Source organism: Colossoma macropomum, unplaced genomic scaffold (genome assembly GCF_904425465.1).
Source record: "Colossoma macropomum unplaced genomic scaffold, Colossoma_macropomum, whole genome shotgun sequence".
NCBI classification, from domain to species: domain Eukaryota; kingdom Metazoa; phylum Chordata; class Actinopteri; order Characiformes; family Serrasalmidae; genus Colossoma; species Colossoma macropomum.
In genome coordinates, this window is record NW_023494784.1 from 9,292,804 (window position 1) to 9,312,531 (window position 19,728).

Genomic DNA, 19,728 nt, shown 5'->3' on the forward strand with positions numbered 1-19,728 from the left:
GAGCTGGATTTTAGCTCAGTAATCAGATTCCTCAGTGAATGTGAACTCTTACTCTGATTTCTTTCGTATTTCTCAGTCTGCACATGTGTGAAAATAGACTGCGGTACCGGAAACAAGCGAGCAGCGTCGGCGCGAGACGCAGCAAAACACTTTTGGAGCGACACTGAAACCAAATACATGCTTGACGAAATGAAGGATTTAAATATTCTTCATCTTCTAGATGATGTATGTTCATATTTTCAGGCAAAGTGGCGCAATGTTTAGAAAAAAGCTGCAGTTTTGAGTTTTACGTTACGTTTACGTCACGTCTTCATCTGTGAGTTTATTGGCTGGTTGTGAAGCAGAAATCTGATTACGGTGTGACTCACGTAGACACTGAGTTTCCCCATTATCTGATTCCTGAAGCGCATGTGAACACGTTGATCGGATTACTGACAAAATCTGATTTTCTGCAGTTATCGGATTATTAAGTTCATGTAAACACACTCACTGTAAACACTAAGCGAGCTACAACTAAATCGCAAATGTGTATTATTTTTTGCTCCAGACCAGGCAGCCGAACTACGGAAATAAATGCACTATAAATAACTGTCCAATTCTCCAGATTCCTTTTAAATAGAAGAAATTTTGAATGATTGTTCTGTTATTTCACGAAGAAAATGTTTCTATTGTCTTTATATTTTTTCCCCGACCTCTTACAGTAATCTTTCAATCACATTGTCTCTCTCTCTCTCTCTCTCTATCTCTCTCTCTCTCTCTTTATCTCTTACTCTCTCTCTCTCTCTCTGCTCCTCATGGTGGTGTGTGAGGTTCCTCCTGATTTATGAGAGTCAGATTCCTCTCAGCTGAATCACAGCCAGACACACACACACACTCCACATCACTCTCTTCGACCAGAGAGAGAGAGAGAGAGAGATAGTAAGAGATAAAGAGAGAGAGAGAGAGAGAGATCTCGATCGTCTGTGTTTCGTGTTTTTCTCTGCTTGTCTCTCCACATCCACGCTGGACTGACCCAATTTTTCCTGCTGTTGTTTTTTTTTTTTTCACACGCGCGCTTACTGTGGAACGCTTCAGTAGAAGCTGCAGCTGCTGTCAACATCTCTCTCTCTCTCTCTCTCTCTCTCTCTCTCTTTCTCTCTCTCTCTCTCTCTTTCCCTCTCTCTATTTCTCTTTTTCTTTCTCTTCCCCCCTCCCCCACTCTCTCTATCTCTCTCTCTCTTTCTCTCTGTCTCCCTCTCACTCTCTCTCTTTCCCACTCTCTCTTGTTCTCTCTCTCTCTCTCTCTCTCTTTCTCTCTGTCTCCCTCTCATTCTCTCTCTTTCCCACTCTCTCTCTCTCCCTCTCTTTCCCTCTCTCTCTATTTCTCTTTTTCTTTCTCTTCCCCCCTCCCCCACTCTCTCTCTCTATCTCTCTCTCTATTTCTCCTTCTCCCTCTGTCTCTCTCTCTGCCAGACCGCTGTTTCGTCTTGCTATGCTCATCCTCTCTCTCCTTCTAGCTCCCTCTCTCTTCTACCTTCTCTCTTCTCTCTCCCTCTAAATTGTTCTCTGTCTCCATCTTTTTCTTTTCTCTTCCTTTCATTCCTTATGCTCTCTCTTTCTCTCTCTCTTCCACCTTCTTTTTTTTCTGTCTGTCCCTCTAAATCGTCATCCCTCTCCATTTACCTGTTTCTTTTTTGTCTCTCTATTTCTTTCTCTCTCTCATTCTTTCTCTACCTCCCCTCTACCTCATTCTGGCTCTCTCTTTCTGCTTCTTTCTTTCTCTCTCTCCCTTTATTTCTTTTTCCCTTTCTATCTTTTTCTCTTTTTCTCACACATTCTCTCCCCCCTTAATTTCATCTCTCTCTCTCTCTCTCTCTCTCTCTCTCTCTCTCTCTCTCGTACTCTGCTGTTTTGTTTTAAGAGAGACTCCATCCCCCTGCTCTCTCTCTCTCTCTTAGTCTCTCTCTTGCTCACCCACTCCGTCTCGTCAGTGTGTATTAAGGGACTCTGAGGTGCGCTCTGTGTTTTCGCTCCGCTGGGCTGGGATTTCTCCGCCGTTTCAGCATCCTGTGCTCTCCCTCTCTCTCTCTCTCTCTCTCTCTCTCTCTCTCTCTCTCTCTCTCTCTCTCTCTCTCTCTCTCTCTCTCTCCCTCTCTCTCTCTCTCCCTCTCCCTCTCTCCCTCCGTCTCTCACTCTGCAGCCTGCGCTCGTCCAGTCATGCTGTTAGGTGAGTGCTGCTCAGCTCTGGAACGCTTGACATTCGTTCTTCTTGGGGAATCAAGAGATGTTCTGATAGAAGGGAATGCTGTAAATATCACCGTGGCGCTCGCTCATGGGTATGAGAACGCCGCTGGCACAGCTGGGCACGGCTGGCACGGCTGCGTCCCTTCTCCGCTCTCACTCGCTTCGCTCTGGCTTTCACTCCGACTGCATTTGACAACTTTCTCCTTATCAGGCTTTAGAATTGGGTAGTCATGATCATGTATGAGGAATTCTGTGGATGCTGTTTGTTTAAATTCATGTTTTTACTTATGGATCATACAGCAAACTGTGTACATTGCAACGTTATTGCTATATTGTAGTAATGCAAAGCGAGACTTCGGCTGCCAATTTGACAGACCTTAAATACTAGCTGTGTATTAGGATTATATAAGAGGATTCTGTGGTCGCTGTTTGTTCATACGCCTGTTTCAATTTGTGACGTTACTAGTAGATTATATACCTGATGTAAACGTCAGTGTAGTAACGTTACTGCTGTAATGTAAGACTTTGATTGCTCCTGATCACTCTTAAAAAAAACCCTTACAGCAATAGGGATCAAGTGGAAAGTGGCTAAGGCTTATTATTCATGACATGGACTGTAATACAATCTGCCTGAGTTATTCATAGGTTATAGAAGCATGTTAACATGTTTGAAATGCGTGCTGTTGGGTTTATGCACTCGTCTGGGTTAGATTCTTATTATTACTAATGGATTATACAACTGGTGCAACTTATTTACAATTGCTCTTGACAAGTTTTGCCTTTAACCTGCTGAACTGCTGGGTTTAAATTTAAGAAATCTGTCATCTGCATCAATATTGAGATGTTGTTATTGCTATAATGCAATAATGTAATGCAAGGCGGTGCAAACCTTGAATATCGCTGCTGTCGGAACAAAACCTTATACCTCAATTTTTGTCGTTTTTCAGTTTTTGCCATAATTTGAAAATGCCTGTTGCCCTTTACATTGTGTGTGAATTTCATGATGAATGGACCAAAATAAACGGCCCAAAATGTACTTGGAAAATGTCTGGTTCCATTGACTTACATTAAAATTAAAGTATGTTTTTTCCTTCTCCTGTAAAGTTACCATTTCAGAGGTTTTGTTCTGACAGCAGTGATATACTGGCTTGCATGAGCGAATATTGTGTTGCCGTAGTACTGTATTGAATTGAATGCACTTGAGAACTTTGCCTTTGATGAGCTGAAATAGGCATGTATTGAGTTTATATTAGAGAAGTCAATATTGCAGTGTTATTGCAATAACGCAGTGATGTAATGCGACAAAAGTACTTTGATTGCCCTTAACGATCTTAAAGAGTGGCTGCGTGTTAGGTTTGCATATGAAACTGTCTCATCGCTGTTTGGTTTACGCTCAACAGAAGTTCATGACGTTACCAGCAGATTTTATAGCTGGAAACTCCAATATTATTAAAATATTGCATTACTGTCATACTGTACTGCTTTGAATGCACTTGAGAACTTTACCTTTGACGAGCTGAAATGCTGGCTATGCACTGAGTTTACATTAGAGGATTCTGTCAATATTGCAGAGTTATTGCTATAACACACTAAGAGAGAGCTGTGATTTCCTTTAACAAGCCTTAAAGGGAAATTCCACTGATTTTTGTGTTTTTTTTTTATTTATTTTTTATTATTATTTCTGGTTGATATAAACAAAGTCATTCAGACTGGTTTGATGTGAACTGGTTCATTTGTAGACCAACTTACTGGCTTTCTTTACAGTGGTGGTGATAGGAACCAGACATCCTGATGTCTAAAATGCAAATATAGCCAGTTTATTTACTATCCAGTATCACCAGTTAACCTACACTGGCTTTTTGAGTAGTTATATATTTATATTTATGTAATGTTGATGGTAAAATAGTGGTCAATCTGAAAAAAAGGTTTAATTTGGGGACTATTTTGCCTTACAGCACCTCTTGGAATTCTCCTTTAACACTCTGAATTTATTTTAATCAATACATTTATCAAAATACCTTTTAGACCAAAAATTTTAGCACAAAGCTACCATGAAACATTGTCTCAGACATCAGGCAGTGAATTCATAACCATTCCATGTAGTATCTTTCTGTGAGGGAGCTCTTAGAGGTGGACGTCTGGTTCCTATCACCACCACTATGAACTATAATCACCACTATATATATATGAACTATATATCACCACTATGAATTCTGACTCGCATTGCAAGAATTGTCATCATGGTTTGTTTGGTTCATGCCCACTTAAATTTATGATATTAGCAACAAACTTAATATCTGCAAATGTCAGTTTTGCAGTATTATTGCTATAATGCTGCATTGCTGTAATGCTATATTACGTTGACTGCACTTTTAGAAGCTGAAATGCTGGCTTTATATAAGAGAATTCATCAATATTGTGATGTTACTGCTATATTTGCCATAATTTAACACAAGACAGTGCTTTGATTGCCCTTAGCAAGCCTTAAATACGGTCTGTGTATTAGTTTTATGTAAGAGAATTTTGTCATAGCCACTTTTTTGGTTTATGCCAGTTACTAGTGGATTACATAACTGATGTAACTTGTCTTTAAAGCTCAAAATCGCAATGTTATTGCTTTAATGCTGTGTCACTGTAATACAGTGTTGCTTTAGACTGTACTTTGATTGCCTTGGACAAGCCTGAATCTCTGGGTTTATATAAGAGAGCCTCGTTGTTGCCACTTTAAATTGTATTCAAATTTGTGCTGCTATAAACATATTATAACTTAAATGTATGAATGTAGATAACATTGCAGTTGTATTCCCCCAGTGCCGCATCGCTGTACCGCTGCACTGAATTAGAAAGTGTAGTCACAATGTTTGAAGTCACACTTAATGTTGACTCTTTTATTACTGAATTAAATGACTTCAGCGCTACGGCGCAGCTGTACTAGTCGGACACATTGCTCCCCATAGATACCCGTCTAAATTCTCTCTGTAAGTGCTAAACCAGCCTCATTATATCCTCTAGAGCTCTTTTAGCTCTCCTCACATAGCAACGTGCTATCAAAGCAATAATTAAAGCCATAACTCCACATTCAGAGAGAATCCGTGTGCATGCATGTTTGTTCAGGTGGGAGTTTTCAGTGGATTCATGAAGCTGTTGACTCATGCACGCGTGCAAAATAGTGTGTCAGAGTCTTTTTTGAGGCGTTTGGATGTGTGTGACACTCCACGTGGTTCCCATGTCTGCCGTAGCTGCGCTTCGAAGCGATGTGGCGGCTCTAAACCCCCCCCCACTGATGCGATTATACCCACGCTAGTGCTGGAAAAGCCTCTCGGAGGAAGAGCTTACTCAATGAAATGGTAATGACTTGGCATATCAGAGAGGAGGAGCCGGACTTAAAATAACACCTCTGGAGAGACGGGGCAATCTAGCATGTCCCTGGAGGAGAAGAAGGAGAGAGAGACAGACTGCTCTGAGCCTGTGTGCCAACCCCGATTAGCTTTCTCCACTGAGGAACACCCAGGAAGACACAACCATGCCAGGAGAATCACCCAAGGCTCCCGAGTAGCACAAGAATCCAGTCCCCGGTGATGCCCCAGCCATCCGTGACCGCAAGTCCAAGACGGCATGATTGTCCTCGCTCTCTCTGGGTTGGTAGGATGGTCCTCCCTCTCTGTCCGTCACTCAGGGTGATGCTAGCCAGCGCAGCATCTGCTAGCTGATGTAACAGACTTAGCAGTTTGCGTGTTGAGCTGTCCAACAGTAGTTTGAAAAGATGTGGTTGCACTTCACGCGTCCTGGAGGACGACCTAAACCTAGTCTGGTGGAGCCAGACATGGTCTTGTAATGGGAACATCTGGAGACAACTGTGAGAAATGTTTGGCTGAATTTGGTTGGGAATGTAGACGTATTATGGTGAGAACAAACTGAGTGTGAAGTTTCTAAACCAGTCCAATGCTTTGTGAAGGTGAAGCTCATTGTCCAACGGATAAGACTGTTGTTAGGCCAGGAAATAACGGAAGCTACAAGGCTGAAAAGTCCCCCAGCATGTAGACGAGTGTGCAGAGAACACATTACAAGCAGTAAAAATAGGCATTGCCTCTTTTGAGGGAAAAGCAGTTCAGTTTGCTAATAAGGTTGCTAATAATAGAGTTTTCCCAGCTAGCTTATTATTAATTGTGCACTCTACTTTAAAAAAGAATGGACTAGAGGAGTTTGGGGTGGGTTTTAGAGGGGGTGCATGCATGTTTGCAATAGATTTTGCCAGAATTTTAACCCCTTAGAATCTCAGGCCTACTACCTACTAAGGCTTATTATTCAGTAACTACAGGGACTTCAATGCAAACTAATGGAGCTATTCTGAAGTGATAGATGTGTGTAATAAAACTTTGGGCTCATGGCTTGTTAAGGGGTTAAAATCTCAGACTGATTACATATTAAGGCTTGTTACTCAATAACTACAGCGACTTCAATGCATACTTAAGCTGTTATTATGTTATAGAAGTGTGTAATAAAACTTTGGGCCTGCTGGTGAACCCTGGCCATTTAAGGGGTTAACAAGTTGTCCCCAGATGTGTATATTCATTACATGATCATGTCTGGTGCCGCAAAACTAAGGCCTGTTTCACACATACCACTTCTGCATGGCGTGAGTGATGTGGACCCAAGTGTTTTTCATTTTGACACTCATGTTAACAGATCATCGCTTTCACAGAGGCAGTGTGAGTGGTGCGGTAGAGCATCGCAGATGCATCACTGAAGCGGTGAGGTTTTTAGAGAATAGGCGAAGAGCTTATTTTGTCCATGTGATGCATGTGACACACTGATATAAGCTATGAAAATCAATAAAAATGAAACAGAAACATGAAGAAGAGCTTGAAAAAATGGAAATTCTTTAATTCATGAATTAAATCAAACAGAACTGTTTGAACATTCCATACTGCAAACACATTTCTCAGTAGGTCTACCAGGTTTGAAACCATTGCTGTGAGAATGCTGCTGAGAGTAAACAAACATATCGTGCTCTTTTACAGATTATATTTCGAGCAAAGTAACTGATTTGACTGTTTATTCATTTGTGAACACCGGTGATCAGTGTTACCACTGTGTGTGTGTGAATGACCAGCTTGTGCAAGCTATAGTGGCTGTAGTTCTGCCTCATCATTCATGTCAAGCAGAGGAAGTATGCGTAAAAGACCTACACTGTCATTAATAAAGGTTCTGTTCAGGTACATTTTCATTCATCAACGTACAAACAATGTAAATGTTCCCTCAAAGGTACAACAGTGGTTTTAAGGTCTGATTGTGAACCTTAAGTAAGTTTGTCCAGGTGAAAAGTTCGTATTTGTGTCTTTTCATAACCGAATGTTTTAAAACAGAGCAGTAAAATAAAAGCCTGGAGATGAAACTTAGAAAAAATATAATTTGAGTAGATTATGGTACAGTTATGTTCCCTGACTGAAGGTACTTGGTCCCTTGAGGGGACCACCACAGTGACAGTTTTGTAGCCAGTGGGTGAAATTGGATAAATTGACTAAATTGTAGGGACAAAATGGGTAGAAATCAAAAAAAAAGAAAATAAACAAATGCAGAAATGTTAGCATGTGTCATTTCAGCGCTAAGCACTCAACATCTTTCCTTCATTAGCAGCAACGTTTGGGTGGTCATGATTCATTTGTAAATGACTAGTTTACTGGACAGCCAAATGTATTGTTTACAAATGTAGTTGCCATGTTTGGTGTCTAATGTTTCCTTCTTCAGTTTTTCACTGGAGCTACCAGGCTAATGTAGCTAACAAATAATAGAAACTACCACAATTAGCATGGTGTAAAGTGCACACCTGAATCATCACACTTGCCTCAAACCAAGTGAGGGTGTTCATTAATCTCTAACAGACTTGCTAATGTAGTTTGTGACACTGTATGACTGTGTATACTCTAGAAAAAGTGTCAAAAGTACATTAGCATAGCTAAATACAGCAGAAGTAGCCTGAATCTTGTCATAGTTTGTCCGTTATCCATACCTCTGTTATGCACAAAGACGCACCCTTCACACATCAAGCCTGTTTTAGCTGATCTTTTAAAGCAATGGGAAATTTTCCGTATTTGATTTTCCGCCAAGCTGTTTTTTTAATCCTGGCTCAGAAGATAATTCTGAGGGATGCGGTCTTGTTGTTGTTGAGATAGCATCTCCCTTTTGGCCTATTGGGTAAGAGTCTTATACAGTCTTATTTCATTTGTTGTTTAAGTGTGGAGGTCTGAGATCGATCAGCTCCAGCCCACAAAGCCCTAACTGTAAACAAAAATAAACAGAAGATTCACTTTGGGCTTGTTTTTGCCCAGAAATGCTTCTCCCGAGGGTGTTTTTTGGATTAGTCACAACCAGCGGCTGATTACTTCCTTGCCGTCTGCATGGCTACATTTAAACACTAAACCAAATACAAGTCTGGATGCGCACCGAAAAACACGATCAAAGTTTGCGAGCAGTTTTCGTGTTTTCATTTTTTTCCACCGTTTTATTGCAGCAGGTAATGCCTTACCTTCCCATTGACGAAGCATTTACATAATCAGCTTTCATAAACGGGCGTGTATCCCATTAAATATTGAGGCGGCGTTGTTCAGCGCGGAGCGAGAGAAGAGATGCATTATTGATCAAGGGGGGGATTTGGAGCTTCCGTCTTTTTCAGCCCAGCCCCGTGAGAGGAATCTCAAAGTTGAGTGTGGAAGTGGTGCGCTCCTTCAGTTTCTAAACTTGGATGGAAATGCCTGGGACAGGGAGACAGCTAATGCCTTAATTAAGCTTCATTTTCTCCAGTCCAGACACGCTCCTGCACCATATTTAGTGCTCTTGTTCTATGCACAGATGTAAAAATAACTGCAAGTAAAGCCAGGGCTGCATTACAGGAGTTCTGCCATGATTATAGACACAGTTTCCAATCAGTCCGAGTCTTTGCCGGTACCTGTTTGCTTATTTTGGCCTAGTTGAAGGATATTAAACTTTTAATTTTCAGATTTCACAATCAAAATTTCCACTTATCCTAGATATAGTCCATCAGCCATGACATGGTTGGTACTTGAAGTTTTGCTTCTTTGTGTACGACATTATTGAAGATAATAGATTGAGGTATGAGAGCAGTTGTACTCCATTCATTTTAACAAGGAAATTTTTGACCATTTTGCAATCATATAAGCACAATAGCCACAAATACAGTGTAATAGCGGACTGTTTTCATAAGCCATATAACTGTAAAGATTAAAGCACGGTTGAAATATAAAACCCATGGCTCAGCTTTGCCTCTGAGTGACTCAAAAGAAACAAAGTTCAGGTTTTCGAGTGGCCTCGTCAAAGTCCCCATTGAGATGCTGTGGCAGGACCTTAAACAGGCAGTTCATGCTCGAAGGCCCTCCAGTGTGGTTGAATTAAAGCAGTTCTTCAGAGAAGCGGATCTCGATTCCTCCACAGCACCGTGAAGGACTGATCTCCAGTTATAGGGAGTGTTTGGTTGGGGTTGTTGCTGCTAAAGGTTCCAGTGTCTAGGGGGCAATTACTTTTTCACACAGGCGTTGCAAAACCTTTTTTTCTCCATGACTGAATTAAATCATTTAAAAACTGTATTTTGCGTTTGCTCAGGCTGTCTGTGTCTTGTTTTTGTTGTCTTCGTCTTAAAGTTTGAAGAACCTCCACATAATGTAAAGGTTTTAGGAAGAACCATTAATTTTGTATAGAACCGTCATGCCATGCGAAGCTTCTTCTTAAAGTTTGAAGAACCTCCTCATAATGCAAAAGTTTTAGGGAGAACCCTTAAATTTGTGCAGAACCTTTACATCATTTGAACATTCGTAGTTTGAAGAAGCTCCACATAATGTAAAGGTTCTAGGAAGAACCCTTCAATTTGTATACAACCTTTACATCATTTGAACATTCTTCTTAAAGTTTGAAGAACCTCCACATGATTCAAAAGTTCTAAGAAATACCTTTAAGTTGGTATAGAACCTTTATGCCATGTGAAGGTTCTTCTTAAAATCTGAAGAAAGGTTCTGGGAAGAACCCTTATGTTTGTATAGAACCTTTACATCATTTGAACGTTCTTCTTAAAGTTTGAAGAACCTGCACATAATGTAAAGGTTCTAGGAAGAACTCTTTAGTTGGTATAGAACCAATAGATTATGTGAAGGTTCTTTAAACCTTTAGAAGGTTCTTTACACTCAATCTTGGTCAATCCTGGTTCTTTAGGGACCCAAAAGTGGTGCTTCTACAGCTCCACTCAAGGACCCCATTGTGGCACGTTTATTTTAAGAGTGTTGTTATGTACAGTTGTATGCGAAAGTTTGTACACCCCTGGTGAAATGACACGTGTTGTTGATGTTCTATGTGGAAATAAGTGAACACATCCTCTACAGAGAACACATGGAATTTTCTGGAAATTTAATACATAATTTCTATTTATTTCCAGCCCCCCTAGTATTTTATTAACCCCCAGGAGTTTAAATTCAGCAGATAAACAGTAACTGTGCATTAAAATGCAGAGGCGTGTTCTCTGTGGAGGAACTTATTTTCCCTTAGAACATCAACAAAATGTATCATTTGTCCAGGGGCACCCAAACTTTTGCATTCGACTGTATTTGTAAATTTTGTGTAGCAGGGTGGACTGTCACATGTGCCACAGTTTCCCTGGTCACTTCCGCCCCTGGCCCTGATCTCTCCTCTCTAATCTGTAATTACAGTCAGATCGTCCCACGGCGTCGCCTGCAAACGATCATAATTGCAAGCGTTTGTTGAGGCAAACAGCTCAGCGGTTGCCGACGGTGATGAATATGCAGGGGCTCTCCTGCTGACCCTCAGGGTGACTCCGCTGCCGCTCTGCCTTTAATACCGGAGCGGTGAGGCCCGGCTGAGGCCGAGGAGAGAGCGGCGCGCTCATTTGTACCTGCTGCACTCCGAATATGTCAGACACTCTGTAGCCTTCGGCGAGATAACAGTACACTCAACAGGGAAACGGGGGATGGGGGGGCGGAGTGAGGAGTGAGGGGGGGATATGAATATTAATGACTGTTACTGTTTGATCAAGTAATAGCATTAAGTACGTTTGGGAGCGAAGAGGAGAGCAGCTCCCACGTACTGAGAGAGAGAGAGGGAGAGAGAGAGAGAACAAGAACTGGAGGAAAGTGGGAGAGGAAGAGAGAGAGAGTGATGAAGAAAGTCGTGAAATAGATGGAGAGAAAGTAGGAGAGAGAAAATAGACAAGGAGAAAGAGAAAAGGGAGCAATGGAAAGAAGGAAAGAAAAAGTGTGAGAGAGAAAGAACAGAAGGAAAGAGATAGAGAAAAAGAAAGAGAGAGAGAAGGGAGTAAAGGCTGAAGAAAAGAGAGAGAGAAGGGAGTAAAGGCTGAAGAAAAGAGAGAGAGATGGAAAGATAGAAGGGAAAAGAGGGAGAGAGTTAAAGAGAGAAATGGAGAGAAAGTGGAAGAGAAAAAGGAGAAATGGAACAAAAGAAGGAAAGAAACATGTGACAGAGAAAGAGAGAGAGAAAGAAGAAAAGAATAAAGACAGAAGGAGAAAAAGATAAAAAAGGAGAAAGAGGTAAGGGGGAGAGATGGAAAGGAAAAGAAGGAAAATGTGGGAGGAAGAGAAAGGGACAGAAGGGGAGAGAAAGAGGAGAGAGAGAAAGAGAAGAGGGAGAGAGAGAGAGAGAAAGAGAATAGAGGGAGAGGAAGAAAAGAGGAGAGAGAGAACAAGAACTAGAGGAAAGTGGGAGAGGAAGAGAGATGGAGAGAAAGAGTAGAGAGAGGTGGAGATAAAGAGAAGGGGGGGAGAGAGAGATGGAAAGAGGGAGAAATGAAAAGAGAGATGGAGAGAAAGTGGAAGAGAAAAGGAAAACACATGGAGAAAGAGAACAGGGAGAGATGGAACCAAAGAAGGAAAGAAAAGTGTGTGACAGAGAAAGAGTGAGAGAGAAAGAAGAAAAGAATAAAGACAGAAGGAGCAAGAGATAAAAAAGGAGAAAGAGGTAAGGGGGAGAGATGGAAAGGAAAAGAAAGAAAGAAAAGGTGGGAGGACGAGAAAGGGACAGAAGGGGAGAGAAAGAGGAGAGAGAGAAAGAGAAGAGGGAGAGAGAGAGAGAAAGAGAATAGAGGGAGAGAAAGAAAAGAGGAGAGAGAGAACAAGAACTAGAGGAAAGTGGGAGAGGAAGAGAGATGGAGAGAGAGTAGAGAGAGGTGGAGATAAAGAGAAGGGGGGGAGAGAGAGATGGAAAGAGGGAGAAATGAAAAGAGAGATGGAGAGAAAGTGGAAGAGAAAAGGAAAACACATGGAGAAAGAGAACAGGGAGAGATGGAACCAAAGAAGGAAAGAAAAGTGTGTGACAGAGAAAGAGTGAGAGAGAAAGAAGAAAAGAATAAAGACAGAAGGAGCAAGAGATAAAAAAGGAGAAAGAGGTAAGGGGGAGAGATGGAAAGGAAAAGAAACAAAGAAAAGGTGGGAGGAGGAGAAAGGGACAGAAGGGCAGAGAAAGAGGAGAGAGAGAAAGAGAGATGGAGGGAAAGAGAAGAGAGGAGAGAGATGGAGAGAAAGAGTATAGAGAGGTGGAGAGAGAGGAAAGAGAGGGAGAGAAAGAGGGAGAGACAGAGGAGAGGGAGAGATAGAGAGAAGAGAGGGAGAGAACATTTCAGGATCTGACTGTTCGCTAAAATGCCATGAACAGTGAATAAACAAACACTGACCTTTCTCATACAAATAAACTGAGAGCGAAGTGACCGGCGGAGTGGAGTGGATGGACGGAGGAACGGTCCATCTGTTCTGCGTGCCTGTGTTGTTGCCGTGCTGCCGTTCCGCCTCACGCTGAAGAATCAGCATTAATGATCGTGAACCGGAGCGCGTGGCAGAGGTTCCCTCAGTCTCCATGGAAACCGCAGAGCAGGAACACCACACACCACCCGCGGAAACATCACCGCACTGAAGTCTTTTCACTCCACACACAAGACGTTCTCACAGCAGTATGTTAATAGATCACAACGAGAGTCGGAGCGAGGAGAGAAAACAAGCACATACACAGAGAACCACACTCTTAAAATAAAGGTAGAACCTCATTTGGAACCTTTCGGTGGACCTGTTAGAGACCCATTGTTGTAGATGAGATGTGTGAGTGTAAAGAACGATTTTTAAATATAAAGAAGCTTCACATAGAGTGAAGGTCTGGGGAAGAACCTTAAATTGTTCTAGACACTTTCACAATTTAAAAGATTCTTCACACTCAAATCTCAACATTACAAACGTGCTTCTTTTTGAATGCAAAAAAAGGCATCACTAATCGCCTTCAGAGTGCACTGTTCCACAGCACATCCACTGCACTCCTACGAATAAAAGTTCCTAAATGTTTCTTAGCTTGGATGTATGGTTCTAGGAAAAAAATAAAGCCTTTACATTATGTGGAAGCTCTTTAAACCTCAAGGTTCTTCACACTTACACAACTCAAAGACTGATCTTTGAAGAAGCATTCCACTGAAAGGTTATGTTGGGAACCACTTTGGTTCTACTAGGATATGCTCCCAAGAACCTTTTTTTTGTCACTTTTATTTTTAAGCCTGTGCTTCATTCTAGCTCCACATTCTATCTCAGTGTTAACTGTAAGCTGTCGTAATTATGACAGGCTTGTTATAAAAGCAGTAACTGCCACCAGGGGGCAGTGCATTAAAGGCGTTTTTAATGCATAGTTAAGGGGTGTTGTTATTCATTAGGGAATTCAGTGAAGGTGTGAAGGTGTTTGCGTCCAAATCATGAATTTTACAATGCATGGGGGGTAAAAATGTAGTATCGCATTGTATCACTTTGCATCACATTGTACCGCATTGTACCGCATTGTATCGCATTGTGCGGTATTGTACTACATCGCATCGCATTGCAGCGCATTGCGGCACATTGTGTCGCATTGTATTGCATTGTACTGCATTGCACTGCGTTGCATCGCATTGTATCGTATTGTACCGCGTTGCATCGCATTGTATCGCATTGTATCATATTGTACCGCATTGTATCGTATTGTACCACATTGTATTGCATTGTACCGCATTGCATCGCATTGCAGCGCATTGTATCGCATTGCAGCGCATTGTATCGCATTGTATCACATTGTACCACATTGTACCGCGTTGTATATCATTGTATCGCATTGTACCGCGTTGCATCGCATTGTACCGCATTGCATCGCATTGTATTGGGTTGTATCGCATTGCATCGCATTGTACTGCATTGCATCGCATTGCACCGCGTTGTATCGCATTGCACCGCATTATATCACATTGTACCGCATTGTATCGCATTACATCGCAAAGCCTTCAGGATGTTCACACCGGAAAAGACAAGAGCACACTTCGAGGCAAAACATAAACAAACCACCCTTTACAGAAAAGTTTGTTAATTAATAATTATTAATAATTAATAAGCATTAATTTCACATGTGAATAAACATGTGGGTTTTGAAAAAACTTGCAGTGACTTGTAATCATGTGGTTTTTGCACACTTCAGACATAAATCATTGCTGTCCAAAGAAAAACAAGTATCTCCAAAACAGTAACTTTACAGAAAAAGGCAAAAACACTCTGACCTTTCACTGTAAGGTAATGTAAAGAGATTTCCAAGTGATTTTAGAGCATTTCTATTGGTCCGTTCATCAAAGTATTGCAGCTCTGATCGAGTGACCTTTTCCCTTATCAGTAAACAGTTGTTTTTGTCATGATGTCAGAATCTAATGAACCTTACGTTTGCATGTTTACCAATTTGTCAATGCAAATGTACATGCGTCCTGCCTTTGTGGGTTTCCTCCCTTTCAATGATGCACACAAAAGCTACTTGTGCACTAATAGCGCGTCAGCCTGCCTAATGCAAATGACCCATGAGGTGCTCTAGTTCTGAAGTTTGATCACAGCCTGATGTTAAAAACATGCCTCCGGATGAAACCTTATCTGATGATAAGCGGCAAGGAACGAGCTCTCATTACAGCGGTGACGTTCAGCCGAGCTGACTGTGCTGATTATTAGGCTGATCTGCAATCAAGAGAGCGCAGCTTGAATATCAGAGGGAATTATACCTCTGTTATTTGGTGAATAGGCATTGCACATCCATATTCAGCTCGGTTCGCTTAAATTCACTGTGTTGTATTGGCACGGCTGTGTTACATGCAGTTTTGCCAAGCAATTAAAAGATGACAGGCAATGCGACAGCACCATCAAGACCAAGAAAAGCTGCAGAACGGCAAAAAAGTCATAACAACAGTCATTGCATATGTCAGTGCGTATAGACAACAAACAAGCAGCAGCGAAATAAGCAGACGGATAAAAAAAATATTAAGGGGGCTATCATTTTCTGTTTATTTTTTTCCACATTTATAAAGTTTGTGTGGTTTTATGTAACTGAAACAGTCAGAGCTCATTTTTCCATGAGCATTTTTCCAACCTCTTTTAATCCCTTAGCATTAAATAGGCTGTTTGTATTGTTATGGCTTTAAGACAGATATACGCAAATGACCCCTGCTCTGTTCGGCTGCCCTGTAATGTGCTTCATTCACAAAACAGCCCAGTCTGAGACTGTTCAGACGGGAATCCTCAGAGCTGTGGGAAAAATGATCTTCAGTCAGATTTGTGGTTTCTTGATCTGTTGATCTGTTTGCTTTCCGACAGCCAAGAACAGTACAATGTTTAATTGTGGGTGGAGCCAAACTGTTGTTGGCTGAATGAGTGTTGCTAAACTGATTTAGGTTTAATGGGTGAAGCTAAACTGCTGTAGGCCGAATGGGTGGAGCTAAACTTGTGCAGGTTAAATGAGTGGAGCTAAACTTCTGTAGGATAAATGGGCAGGGCTAATCTGTAGGCTGAATGGGTGGGGCTAAGATTCTGTAGGCTGAATGGGCAGGGCTAATCTGTAGTCTGAATGGGTGGGGCTAAGATTCTGTAGACTGGGCAGGGCTAATCTGTAGTCTGAATGGGTGGGGCTAAACTGCTGTAGGCTGAATGGGCAGGGCTAATCTGTAGTCTGAATGGGTGGGGCTAAACTGCTGTAGGCTGAATGGGCAGGGCTAATCTGTAGTCTGAATGGGTGGGGCTAATCTACCATAGGCTGAATGGTTGGAGCTAAACTGCTGTAGGCTGAAAGGGTGGGGCTAACCTTCTGTAGTCTGAATGGAAGTATGTTAAACATGTGTAGGCCGAATGGGTGGGGCTAAACTACTGTAGGCTGAATGGGTGGAGCTAAAGTACTAAAGGCGGAATGGGTGGAGCTAAACTACTAAAGGCTGAATGGGTGGGGCTAAACCGCTGTAGGCTGAATGGGTGGAGCTAAACCACTGTAGGCTGAATGAACAGACATGTAAATGTGTTTGTAATGGTTAGTATCCATATATGGATTGAATGGACTGGAGAATGAACGTTACGTTCTGAAACACAGAAAAAGGAGGAGAAATTCAGAAAGAAAACGTAATTCAGCAGGATTTCTGCGCTGCACGCCTCTAACTTGTTGCTCTTTCACACACTCTGTCAGGCGGGAGCTTGTTCTTAAACCCATTAACACTGACGGCTTGCTTTAATGCTGCTGTTATTGTTCTTCGTGGCGCAGATGTCAGAGATTTACGAGCGGCTGCCTTTTTCATTCTGCTCATTGTCATTAATTCCCCTTTATTCTCCCTCCATGACTTTTTTACAACATCTTTTTTTTTTAATTTTTGAAAGGTTTTCATTAGTTTGATAAGACTCTCCTTTAATTTTTTTTTTTTTAATTCTAAGCACTTTAATTATTTGCAGTGATGCTGAAGCAACTTTGAGCACAAAGCAGGTTTTAAAAGAGGGGTTTCAAGGTTTTTTCTACGTTCCAGTTCCAGTCTTGCCTCCTGATTCTCGTTAGCAGTGGCGTGTTGGTGATATTGGCAAGCTGTCAACGTGTCAAAGGGATCCGTCTCTCGATTGTGTGAGTGTGGAGTGCTGCGAAAGTGCTTTGGGCCGTCAGCGGAAAGCTTTGTATCTCTCCGTCTTTGTGTTAAACGTTCCCGAGCGATGCTATCTCCCGTTTAGTCTTGAAACCGCGTGTTTTTATCTGCAGTCCGTGTGGAGCCAGGTGTGTTTTGTTGTTGTCTGCTCAGGTCTCGAGCGCTGAATGAAGGGCTTTTCCCTAAAGCTCTGTTTTGCGATCGCGGCGGTTGGCACATCTCTTCTCTTTTCTTTCTCTTTCGATCACCAAAACAGTCTTTATGGCTCCAGAAACCTTTCATAAAAGCAGGGGAGTTTTCCAACATGCAGGATTTCTCAGTAAAGCCGGGTAGTTTAACCCTGGAGGTCTTGAGCTATCTTGGCCGTTTCTGAACACTTTTGATTTTGCCTTTATATACACTCTTAAAAAAAGATGGTTCTTCAGGATTCTCTAGTAAAGAAAGTGGTTCTATATAGAACCATGAACACTCAGTGAACCCTTTGCATGATTAACCCTTTTGTTGCCATATGAAGTCTAAAGCAGAGAGCTAATAGCAGGTTTTACAGTGATCTGGCTGTGTGTTTGTGCTGTATTTCTGGGTTGTGGGATCTTAGAGCTGGTTTCTCTCACTCTGACCAGTGATGGCAGGTTCCTCTGAGTGTTCTGGTGTGTGAATCATGTCGCTATTTTAATTAAGAGATGTAGTATCAGTAGCGAGTGGGGTTTGGGTGATGTTGGAGCTGGATTTCTGGCTGATGGATGGTCACAGGTGGATGAAATCACTCTGGATGGTGAGGGCAGATTCTGATGAGTGATCTGATGTGTGAACCATGTTGCTGCTTTAACCCTTTGTTGGATTATGAAGGCCAAAAAGCAGAGCAATAATATCAGGATACTCACTGATGCTGACGTCACAGCTTGATGTCGTCATGCTAGCTAGTTAGGGCCGGGTTTGCTGAATGGTGTCTCATGTCTGTAGTTTAAACCATTCTGACGTTATGAAGGCTAGAAGTGACCTACTGTTTTGGTTTCAAATTGTGGGCTTGGGGTTCTAGGGCTAAAGCATTCTAGTGCCCTTGATGGTTCTATATAGAACCTTTTTGAAAAGGGTTCTCAATGGCACCAAAAAGGGTCATTCTATTGTGACAACCTGGACACTGTAACAACAACAGAGCCCTTTTTATGTTCAGATCATCTTAACTGGTAGAGAGAGTGTTCAGCATGATGCTCGCTCTACCATTTAAGAATCATCTTTATGCTGAGATGTTTCAGGAAGGCTGGCAACGTAAGCTGAGGTGACAGAAGGTTCACATCATAAAGATTTCTTAAGGAGTCTTTCTCTGTGTAAATTTGAGCCAGATGTGATCTGCTATGGATTTCCGGTTCTGGATTTCATTTAATGCAGTTATAGCAAAATAATGCACAGAGAAACTGAACCCTGCTCAGAGTCGCTGAGCACCACCATCAGTATTGGCATCGGTGTGAATATCATCATTAATCCTTTTTTCACAGTAGCCATAAAATGCATTTTTCACCAGTTTTGAAGGTCCCTCAGCTGATCTGTGCAGTTTCCTCTCTTCTACGACAGTGGTGGATGGATAATTGATAGAATATAATATTTTGATGGAAATATGCATGACTTCCAGAAGTTAAGCAAGCTGGATTTTCACCTTTGTCAGTGAACAAGGAAGTAAAAAAGTATAAAAGTGTTATTATTGTGTTTAAATGTGTTTGTTCATTGTGTCAGTACATGATAGAAAAAAGCTGCAGGTGTCTGTTTTATCTCATCACTGCCGTCTTTGTGGAGACGTGTGAATTGTTTTCACAGCAGGAGGTTCTCAACCCTCCTCTTTCATCACTCAGTGCTCGCTAGCAGCTCAACACAGAGTCCCAACATTCCTTACACACAGAGTTACAGGGAAGATGTTTCTTGTGTATTGTTGAGTGTATTAATTAAAAATGACCAATTGGATTTCTTTCTGCTGGTGGTATGACTACTAGGCGGCCTCAGAAAAAGGTTTAGCCCTTGTGTGGTGTTGATGTTGTTGTTGTTACTCAGTGGTCTGGTTGACCCACCACATTACTGTTTTTTTTTATCAATACAGCCATAACAATTTATGTAAAAATACCAGATGTTTAAAATATCACAAGTGTCCAGCGTAGGGTTCTCCTTTAGCAGCTGTAGCCAGTCAGCAGCCTGCCCATGTTGTCCACCCTCACACACACACACACACACACACACACACACATATACAAACACATGCACACTCAGACACACACACACTAACAGCAGGCCATGTAGGAGGCGAACAGAGTGAAGGACACAGCACCTCCACACTTTTACTCCCCGTGGGTTCACCGAACACCACATGTAATATAAATGTGTAGCGGGTGAACAGAGTGAAGACACTGAAAATGAAAATGATCACAGAAAATTAAATGATCTGGGGTTGAAATAATAATTAATCACATTTTTATTCTTATGGTAAACATTGAAAATGGGTCCCACAGACCTGAACACCATACAAGGGTTAAAACAAAGTCTTTTGGTTGCAGCCTCCTGTGTGG

At 41.8% G+C, this 19,728-nt stretch overlaps 1 protein-coding gene across 3 annotated transcripts in view; it reads left to right on the forward strand.

Moving 5' to 3' along the window:
- The window catches only part of znf385b (zinc finger protein 385B), a 178,364-nt gene that overhangs the window by 46,584 nt on the left and 112,052 nt on the right, over window positions 1-19,728 (forward strand). The window contains exon 1 of one of the 3 annotated variants that reach the window (XM_036577374.1): window positions 2,151-2,206. The exons of the other annotated variants lie outside the window; for them this stretch is intronic. Within the exon in view, the coding sequence (XP_036433267.1) occupies window positions 2,197-2,206 (10 nt within the window). The 5' untranslated portion in view covers window positions 2,151-2,196. Of the gene's footprint in view, window positions 1-2,150; window positions 2,207-19,728 lie in introns of those variants that run through there. 3 annotated transcript variants of the gene reach the window in all.